Raw genomic sequence first — 11,156 nt, 5'->3', positions numbered from 1 at the left:
CCTAAAAGAATTTAGTAGAGTCTGTTGGGTTGATATAACCCACTTGAATGGCAAAGCCTTCTACATGTGTTGTACCCTGTTTATCTTCTGTCTGTATATTCAGTTTATTGTGGCAGCACCATTTCACCAAGTCAAATTCCAGTACATGCACATTTATTTGTAGAGTAAAGGTAATTCTGATTAATTCAAGCAATGACAGACGTACTAGGCCTTAAGCAAAACCACGTAATCTATTGCAAGTCACCCATAACAAAAATGTTATCATTAATCTAGTCTGCCGTTGGAATGTCTTTCAGGAAAAACTAGATTCAGTTCAGGAGGCGTACTCCGTATCATACCTGAAACTAAATGAAATGGATGATATGGTATGTTTGGCATGAGATACCTTATGTGGACCAATGGGAGAAAAGAAGTGAGATGCATATGGACAAGATAATATCACACAGGAACTGAGCAAAGCGAATGGCTAAACACGAGGACTCATTCCTTATCATGTGTTACTGTATTCCATCTCCAACTGCCTCAGAGAATATTCCACATTATTTCAGCATTTGTATGTAGCCTACTGTAGTTAGTCAAATGTAAATGAGAATGTTTGTGAAAGAAGGGAAATACTGTAAAGTTCTGCATCTTCTTACCCTGAAAAGTTGAAGTTGTACTAAATATACTTTTGAGAGCAGAATGTGGGTGTGCATCATCTCTGAGTCAGAGACCCCATTGATGTCATAACATGGGACTGGGGAGGTGTCCAAAGGGTGGTGTCATTATACTTTTTTTAAATCCTGAGAGCGACGTCAAAAGCTGATGAGTTTTGCTCAGTAAAAATTAAAGAGGAACAATGTAGACTAGAGCATTACTCGTCAGCACAAGTCACTCATTTCCTACCATGTCTTCTTCTGCTTTGATTTCAGGATCTGAACAGATCCACCAATGTAGTGTTCCAGGCCCACCATGTGACCCGGAGCAAGAGAGGTCAGGTGGTGGGCACCAGAGGAGGCTTCAGGGGCTGCACCGTCTGGCTCACAGGTAAACCGCTCACCATAGCCAATACTCAATGGATTGTCACTATTACATGTTGCTATTACAGTAATGTGTTACTAGTGACTGTAGTGATAATGATACTGTTGAGTATTGGCTAATCTCACCTGTACATTCTCCATGTGTCCACCGCCAGGTTTGTCTGGTGCTGGGAAGACTACCATAGCCTTTGCCCTGGAGGAGTACCTGGTGTCCCACGGCATCCCCTGCTACTCACTAGACGGGGACAACATCCGCCACGGCCTCAACAAGAACCTGGGCTTCACAGCCATCGACCGTGAGGAGAACATCCGACGTATTGCTGAGGTGGCCAAGTTGTTCGCAGACGCTGGCCTCGTCTGCATCACCAGCTTCATCTCTCCTTACACCAAGGTCAGGGGTCATTCTCGGGAGTGTCTGTCTACCCATTTCTGTTGGTATTGGTGGTATTGTCTTGTGTAGAGTGTTCTGGTGCAAAATGGATGCCGTATATCTAGTATACTGTGTGTTACGATTGACAAGACAGCATTCTGACAATCCTGTTCCCCCTCCTCTTTTGTCTAAAGGATCGTGATGATGCGAGGAAGATCCTAGAGAGTGCTGGGTTACCCTTCTTTGAGGTGTTCATCAATGCTCCTCTGGAGGTGTGTGAGAGTCGCGATGTGAAGGGCCTCTACAAGAAAGCCCGTGCTGGAGAGATCAAAGGTACACACTTTTGGTCCTTTGTTTACATTTTGGTATCCATACATCGAAATGTAACTTCTTATTATAAGGGAAAGAACATCAAATTCCCTCTATGGGTTCCATTTCTATCTGAAAGAGTCAATCAAACATCCTTTTAGAAAGGGAATTCTAATGGATCTACCTGTGTTCTCAGGCTTCACTGGGATCGATGCAGAGTACGAGCGGCCCGAGGCTCCGGAGTTGGTGCTGAAAACAGGAGAGATCACCGTGAACGAGTGCATCCGGCAGGTTGTGGACCTGCTTAGAGAGCAGGTGAACATGACAGACAGCTCACCTTTTTTACCCGCTCGTCTAGCTCTAAACTAGAAAAAAAGTCAAGCGTATGTAATGGAATTGACACCAAACCTAGCTTATAACAAACATATCAAGACAAAACAAAACGTATCATAAGGGCTTGAAAAAAACGACCAAAGTGATAACTGCAAATGCATACAAACCACCTGTCATGTTATCTTCATATGACATTGTCTTCTCTCTCTGTAATTGTTCAGAGTATTGTTCCAAGTGGAATCACAGAGGAGGTGAATGAACTATTTGTTCCGGAGAACAAGCTGAAGCTGGTTCAGGCCGACGCTGTCACACTTCCCACAATCAGCATCACCAAGGTAACAACATACCTCTCCACTACCAATCCACATGTTCTTTATGACTACCCAAATGACCATGGGTCAATATTTGACTGGATGGCAGGCTGTGCTCACAATCTCTCTCTTTTGGATTGTACTATATGTTCTAATGGACTGGGCTGATTGCCCAATGTTTGAAAATCAATTAAAGTCAAACATAGTAGATATGCTGCTACAGTATTTGCATTGTATGTGATATGATTTATGGTTGAATTACTGTGATAGGTAAACCCTAGTATCCTGATAAGTGGAGTTATTAGTACAACGCTACTTACTGTATTGTGGTAAAACTGTAATAAATATGTGCATTTGGAAACTAAAACTGTATGAACCACCATGAAGCATGGAGGTACAGTATATCACATGAAATTGGTTTGATGGAAAGTCTTACTTTACTATCTCTGTTTCTTCATGAACTGTTTCTCATTCAGCATGGTTTCGTGTGGACTCTGCCACCCCTGATACCAGCCAATATCTCTAACATATCAGCTGTTAAGGGAAATTATTAACGGTCAGTAAGTTAAATCCCTACCCGTTTGATGTATATTACCCCCGGTCTGTCCTGTTCAGTTGGACCTCCAGTGGGTGCAGGTGCTGGCCGAAGGCTGGGCTACCCCACTGAAAGGCTTCATGAGGGAGAGGGAGTTCCTCCAGGTGCAGCATTTCGGCAACCTCCTCGACGGTAAGAACCACACACACACCCTTATAATACATCATAACATTACTCAGCCAATTCTTATTCTCCCCTCTTCATAATGGAGTGAGTGACAGTGGATGGATGTTATATAAAGTTGTCTCTAATTGTTATCCTGACCATGTGACTATAGGCAATAACCATGGCCCTGAGTTTCCCTTGGTAGGTTCACATGGTCAGCACAAACTCCTGGCCCTATCATCACACACATTTATCTTTCCCTGGTTCAGATGGAACCATCAACCAGTCTATTCCCATTGTCCTGCCTGTTACCACGGAAACCAAGCAGAGGCTGGACGGCTGTGCGGCGGTAGCTCTGGAGTTCCAGGGAACCCGCGTGGCCATTCTAAGACGGCCAGAGTTCTACGAACACCGCAAAGAGGAGCGCTGTGCCCGTCAGTGGGGCACCACCTGCCCCCAGCACCCCTACATTAAGGTTATAACCAACCACACATGTCCATGCATAGTTGTTTAGCAAACATAGATGTCCTTTGATGTGTTAAAGCAACACTCTGTGCACACTCTTGTGCATACCAATTCCAAGCTATAATGGAGTTTAATGAAGTTGCACTTGAACATATCCATCACATATCCATCACATGAAATATATTGATATTATGTCATTCATATCTCTACAACATCCACACTCTTTTACAGATGGTGATGGAGGGAGGTGATTGGCTCGTGGGTGGCGACCTGGAGGTGCTGGAGCGAATCAGATGGAACGATGGGCTGGACCAGTACCGCTTTACTCCACGGGAGCTCAAGCAGAAGTTTAAAGAAATGAAAGCAGGTTAGAAGAGTTCCTCTAAAGGCAGTACAAATACACAGTACATGGCATATTGCACAAAATATACATTTGAGTAGGCCTTTACACTCGTCCCCGTATACGGGTTGAAAATGGCAGATTTGGCACTGATAAGCGTCTAAATTGGAACACAGTGGCTGTACAGTAACATGCTATAAATGACGTCAGGGCTCAGGTTCTGCGCTTCACAGCGCTGTATGGGTTTGACTGACAGCCGTTCTGAACTTGAGCACTTCGCGCGACAAGAAGTTGCCCCCATCCCTCCCGCTAATTGGGCAACCTTTGCACATTTTTGGTTGTCAGAGTGAGGAAAATGCTGTAAATGAAGAGGACTCTATGTATTTTCAAAGATGAGACATTGAGGATTATAATAAATACCACTTTGATGTCATACAAGCAAGCCAAACACCCATTAGAATTGCATTGTGAAAGCCTAACACTGTAATATCGTATTTTATAACTTAGCTAGTCATGTTAGCAATAGAACAGGCTTTCAAATGATGCCCACCTGTCCCAGATTGCGATTTTTAATGGACCGTTTTTGGATTGCTTAAACAACAACAGTAATTATGTGATGGTGGGGATGCAGGGTTGTTTTCCAAACAAAACAACTACAAGTGTGCTTGCTCTAGTTACTCAATAGCAGAGCTAGGAGAGCTAAAAAACAACAACATTATAGTTAAAGACTCTTCTTTGAGTCATAAAAGCGCATTGAAATTGCTTAGGAACTGTGCACACTTTGGAGAGGTGTGTGGCCACTTGGAGACACCAGTTAGTCCTCTCACTCAAACTCTTTACATTGTTTTGTCTTATGTTGCACATACCCCACATTTTCCAGGAATATTCTTATCATGTTACTGAATATATCCAGAGTATTTTCAGTTTTCGTTATCAACAAATGCGGTGAAAAGTACAGTAAATGTAAAATGCACATAAAATCAACTGTGTAATGTTTGGATTCAGTCTTGTGTCAGGTGAACAGTTGTGTCCTCACCTTTGGTCTAATAATGTCCCATAATCTCCAAACTGTCATTCAATTGCTACCGTGGTTATGCATATACTTTTCATATTTATTCTGTGAAAAAAACATTCAATTTAGCCCAATCCGTATAGGCCAAGTGTAAAGGGTTAAAGATTAAGTCTAAATAAATGAAGGTTTATGTTTAGCTACAGAGGACCAGATGCAAAATGGTACTAGCATCCATGCTACTTTTTGCATCTGGTCCTTGTCAAATGCTTCTGAAAAAAACAATACATTTATATGTGCATGGTAGAATTTCTTGTTTGCACTAGATGGAGACATATTCCTCTGTGTGAGACGTTGAGGACTGTTTCGTCATGAGTCAACTGTTGTGCGTACATTTTCACCACCTATGATATCTGCAATCACAATGGTGTTGACCACCAGATGCCATCTTCGCCTTCCAACTGCGGAACCCGGTCCACAACGGCCATGCCCTGTTGATGCAGGACACCAAGCGCCGTCTCCTGGAGCGGGGCTACAAGCGACCCGTCCTCTTGCTGCACCCGCTGGGGGGCTGGACCAAAGACGACGACGTGCCCCTGGACTGGCGCATGAAACAGCACGCTGCAGTACTGGAGGAGGGGGTACTGGACCCCAGCAGCACCATAGTGGCTATTTTCCCCTCCCCCATGATGTACGCTGGACCCACTGAGGTATGGGTCAAAAACACAGCCATCAACACATTCATAGTTTTTGTGTGTTTAGCAGGGGATATGATGCAGTATTTAGTCAGTTACAGTACTTAAACCCCCATTTGGCTAGGCAGATGATGTCACTGTAGGGCTGTGAATACCCTATTGTGTTAGTCCATCCACTAAGGATAACAGATTTAAGACCATAATGTGCGTGATTATGTGTGAGCATACATTTCTTTTTCCCTCAGGTCCAGTGGCACTGCAGGGCGCGGATGATCGCCGGAGCTAACTTCTACATTGTGGGCCGTGACCCAGCGGGCATGCCCCATCCCGAGACCAAGCAGGACATTTATGAGCCCACCCATGGGGGTAAGGTCCTCACCATGGCCCCAGGCCTCACCTCTGTAGAGATCATCCCCTTCAGAGTGGCCGCCTACAACAAGACCAAGAGGGCCATGGATTTCTACGACAAGGACCGGTGAGTGGAATGTGAAAGATTGATTATGGCTTTTGTAATGCATATTTACAGATTATTTTATACAGAGCCTGTGGTGGGAAATGTGGGTCAAAGAACCTTCAAAAGCAGACACTGCTGATCATTTTCCTTCTGTCTCTCTCTTTATCTCATCTCCATCCATCTCGCTTCCCCTCCTCTGCCTTTCACAGACACGCTGAGTTTGAGTTCATCTCGGGCACCAGGATGAGGAAGCTGGCGCGGTGCGGGGAGAACCCCCCAGATGGCTTCATGGCCCCCAAGGCCTGGAAGGTCCTGACTGAGTACTACAGCTCCCTACAGAAGGACCAGTAACCCAAACACCCAAGCTCTTAGAAGGGCAACAACTCTAGTCCTCGAGGAATGTTCTAGTTTGATGTTATCTGTAAGTCAGAGGTTTCATTTCATTATCCCGGTAGATGATTCAGTGAGTAAGGAATCCATTAATGACTGAAATCAAGTGAGACCAAGCAGTCCTGGAGGATTGGAGTTGTGTGCCTATCTTCATTGAAGGAAAACCATGTGATGTTGGAGGAGCTAGTGGTTGGGTTTAAGCAGTGAAAACATTCCTATGTTTGTCTATGTATGTGTAAGTCCATATATTTAAAGAAATTGTATACATATATGAGATATATTTAATCTCTAGAGACTAACATGTATTCCATGATTTTAAAATGTCCCCCACTCTTCTTATTTTGTGAGATCATTAAACAGGAGGTTATTGATCGCTTTACCTCCCAAAAGCATTTTTGGATATTTAAAGATATGTGCCATTTATGATGATGCAGTAAATAAGTTGCAGGTGAGATTTAATTACATTTTAGAATATCACAACCTGCCTATTTGTATTCCAGATGATTGATTTATTATTGTTATTAGATTTTTTTTTTCTTCATATTTTTAAACAAAGCTTTTCATCTTCCAAACATAAGTGCCTTTTCTTCAGAATGTAAACACTGTTTAACGACTGTACTGTATAAAATGTCCCTTTCATGTTTCTAAGAAGTTTGATATGAAGAACCATAAAGAGTGTTATGATCATCAATAACTCTTGAATGAAAAATGTAAGCCAACTGTAAAGTCTATGTGAAGATTCAAAATGTCAGTGGAGAAATTGTGTGAAGAATGACATTTTATAGAAAACTAAGAAAAACTGTATTTATTGCATCAAACCAGAAAACTGTCTCAAATGGAATATTGTTTAAACAATTTATATGTCCATCCATGAATGTATCAAACAAGATTTTAAATAAATATTTTCTTCTCAACAAAATCACAATCTGGATTTCCCCATTCCAGAAACAACTTGATTTTATTTACAAGGTGTTAGTCAATCAGATAAAGATGAAAGGTTGGTACTGACTTTTGGATTCATAGAGCCTTTTTCTCTGCCGAGTACAAGACTGAAACTGCAACACTGCCCTCTGCTGGCAGGAGATTGTAATGCAAATAGTTCAGCATTTTACATTATGGCTCTTTTCAAGTTTTGTGATTTGAATTGGACATTGACTCTTCGGGGTGCCTTAAAAATAAAGGGTGGGACCAAATGTAACATTGACAATGCTTATGGGGATGTCAAATTTAATATTGGCTTATGGGGGTGTGCTGATAGGAGTACCCATCTATCACATGTAGAGACCACATGCAGTGAGCTATAAAAGTATTGGGACAGTGACACATTTTTTGTTTGTTTTGGCTATGTACTCCAGCACTTTGGATTTTAAATGATACAATGACTACAAGGTTAAATTGCAGACTGTCAGCTTTAATTTGAGGGTATTTTCATCCATATCGGGTGAACCGTTTAGAAATTACAGCACTTTTTGTACATAGTCCCCCCATTTTAGGGGAACAAAAGTATTGGGACATTTTCACTTATGTGTATTCAATTAGTTAAAAGTTAAGTATTTGGTTGCATATTCATAGTACGCAATGACTACATCAAGTTTGTGACTACAAATTTGTTGGATGCATTTGCTATTTGTTTTTGTTGAGTTTCAGATTATTTTGTGCCCAATAGAAATGAATGGTATATAATGTATTGTGTCATTTTGGAGTCACTTTTATCGTAAATAAGAATAGAATATGTTTGTAAACACTTCTACATTAATGTGGATGCTACCATGATTATGGATAATCCTGACTGAATCGTGAATAATGATGAGTGAGAAAGTTACAGATGCACAAATATCATAGCCCTCCTCCCAAAATGCTAACCTCTCCTGTTATTGTAATGAGGAGAGGTTAGCATGTCTTGGGGGTATAATATTTGTGCGTCTGTAACTTTCTCACGCATCATACTATGGGCCCGTGAACACAGGTAATTTGTTTCTTGCTTATAGTGAGGAAAAAAAGTATTTGATCCCCTGCTGATTTTGTACGTTTGCCCACTGACAAAGAAATGATCAGTCTATAATTTTAATGGTAGGTTTATTTGAACAGTGAGAGACAGAATAACAACAACAAAATCCAGAAAAACACATGTCAAAAATGTTATACATTGATTTGCATTTTAATGAGGGAAATAAGTATTTGACCCCTCTGCAAAACATGACTTAGTACTTGGTGGCAAAACCCTTGTTGGCATAGGTCAGACGTTTCTTGTAGTTGGCCACCAGGTTTGCACACATCTCAGGAGGGATTTTGTTCCACTCCTCTTTGCAGATCTTCTCCAAGTCATTAAGGTTTCGAGGCTGACGTTTGGCAACTCAAACCTTCAGCTCCCTCCACAGATTTTCTATGGGATTAAGGTCTGGAGACTGGCTAGGCCACTCCAGGACCTTAATGTGCTTCTTCTTGAGCCACTCCTTTGTTGCCTTGGCCGTGTGTTTTGGGTCATTGTCATGCTGGAATACCCATCCACGACCCATTTTCAATGCCCTGGCTGAGGGAAGGAGGTTCTCACCAAAGATTTGACGGTACATGGCCCCGTCCATCGTCCCTTTGATGCAGTGAAGTTGTCCTGTCCCCTTAGCAGAAAAACATCCCCAAAGCATAATGTTTCCACCTCCATGTTTGATGGTGGGGATGGTGTTCTTGGGGTCATAGGCAGCATTCCTCCTCCTCCAAACACGGCGAGTTGAGTTGATGCCAAAGAGCTCCATTTTGGTCTCATCTGATCACAACACTTTCACCCAGCTTTCCTCTGAATCATTCAGATGTTCATTGGCAAACTTCAGACCGCCCTGTATATGTGCTTTCTTGAGCAGGGGGACCTTGCGGGCGCTGCAGGATTTCAGTCCATCACGGGATGATTCCTCACCGTTCTCATGATCATTGCAACTCCACGAGGTGAGTTCTTGCATGGAGCCCCAGGCTGAGGGAGATTGACAGTCATTTTGTGTTTCTTCCATTTGCGAATAATCGCACCAACTGTTGTCACATTCTCACCAAGCTGCTTGGCGATGGTCTTGTAGCCCATTCCAGCCTTGTGTAGGTCTACAATCTTGTCCCTGACATCCTTGGAGAGCTCTTTGGTCTTGGCCATGGTGGAGAGTTTGGAATCTGATTGATTGATTGCTTCTGTGGACAGGTGTCTTTTATACAGGTAACAAGCTGAGATTAGGAGCACTCCCTTTAAGAGTGTGCTCCTAATCTCAGCTCGGTACCTGTATAAAAGACACCTGGGAGCCAGAAATCTTTCTGATTGAGAGGGGGTCAAATACTTATTTCCCTCATTAAAATGCAAATCAATTTATAACATTTTTTACATGCGTTTTTCTGGATTTTGTTGTTGTTATTCTGTCTGTCACTGTTCAAATAAACCTACCATTAAAATTATAGACTGATCATTTCTTTGTCAGTGGGTAAACGTCCAAATCAGCAGGGGATCAAATACTTTTTTCCCTCACTGTATTTACGTGTTATTGTAAGGGATCGGGGGTTGGCTGGGTCTAGACAGAGTCTGACACTTCCCCGATCTACAGAGAGGGGGAGTCATCAGACTCGATCTGGTTCACCTGAGTTCTGAGCACACCTGTCAGTAATTAGTGTAGGATATAAGGTGTGCTCAGAAGTTCAGTCGGTGCGAGGTATTGTTCCATTGTGACTTGCTAAGCGTTTTGTTCCGAGAGAGAGAGAGAGAGAGAGAGAGAGAGAGAGATTGTTGTTTTTGATTACCCGTGTATCCGACCTGTGCCTTGTTGTTTGACTCCCCGAATTGCTTAATCCTCTACTTGTCTACCCCAGTGATTACAGTTCTCTGATCCTGTGCCTGTGACCTCGACTACGACTAAGCACGCTCCATTGGTACCTCTGCCTGTTTATGCCTGGCCCGGTTTTGACCACAGCCCGCCCGACCACGATTAAGCTATTCCCTTGTCTGTACTCTAATAAAGCATCGCTATTCTGCGATTGGATCTTACCACTCTGTCCGAGTATTCATTACAGAATACCTCGCCATTACCATGGATCCAGCGGAATTACAGAGGCGATGGGAGATACAGGAGAAACGGATGGATGAACTCCTGCAGCCACTCAACGCTGGTGCGGCTGAAGGCACCACCCCGAGCACGGTCAGTCCTCGTCCTACACCTCCGATTTCTCTACCGACTAGGTACGACGGGGAACCTGGCAAATGTCAGGGGTTTCTACTTCAGACGTCCCTGTATATGTCGTATAATCGTACTATGTTTTCCGATGACCGTAGCAGGGTGGATTTCATGATTTCTCTACTAACGGGAAGAGCACTGGATTGGGCTACTGCGCTTTGGGCAGCTGAGGTTCCCGAGTTGAATGCGGAAGTTCAGTTCAAGAGACTGTTCCAGGAGGTGTTCGACCACCCAGTATCTGGGCGTAGTGTGGGAGACCAACTATGCGAACTTCAGCAGGGCCGTCGCACCGTAGCCGACTACGCTTTAGAGTTCCGTACTATAGCAGCCGGTAGCGGATGGAGCGAGACGGCCTTGCTCACCGTTTTCCGAAGAGGGCTGCGCAAAGACGTACAGACTGAGTTGGCTTGTCGAGGAGATATCACTGCGCTACATGAGTTTATCAAAATAGCCATCTCTATTGATAATCTGATAGTGCAACACAAGGTATCCACAGTCCGGGAGCCCTCGATCACTGGTCCTAAGCAATCGACAGAGCGGAGGAGAGAATCTGAGGAGGAACCTA

General features: G+C 43.3%; 1 protein-coding gene across 1 annotated transcript; it reads left to right on the top strand.

Annotated features, from left to right (window-relative positions):
• Positions 1-905: 905 nt before the first annotated feature.
• Positions 906-7,320, top strand: LOC311124631 (bifunctional 3'-phosphoadenosine 5'-phosphosulfate synthase 2-like; the record flags this gene model as incomplete). The annotated part of the gene is made up of 11 exons (XM_084198743.1): positions 906-1,026; positions 1,175-1,410; positions 1,584-1,722; positions 1,895-2,013; positions 2,253-2,366; positions 2,958-3,069; positions 3,312-3,517; positions 3,739-3,874; positions 5,298-5,566; positions 5,797-6,026; positions 6,215-7,320. Coding segments are annotated over 11 exons (1,824 nt in total), but the record flags the coding sequence as incomplete, so codon positions are not given.
• Positions 7,321-11,156: the final 3,836 nt, after the last annotated feature.

This window comes from Coregonus lavaretus (genome assembly GCF_964263955.1).
Source record: "Coregonus lavaretus genome assembly, contig: HAP1_SCAFFOLD_3768, whole genome shotgun sequence".
Taxonomy (NCBI): Eukaryota; Metazoa; Chordata; class Actinopteri; order Salmoniformes; family Salmonidae; genus Coregonus; species Coregonus lavaretus.
Note: the sequence above shows the minus strand (reverse complement) of the source record. Positions and strands in the feature narration are given on the sequence as shown.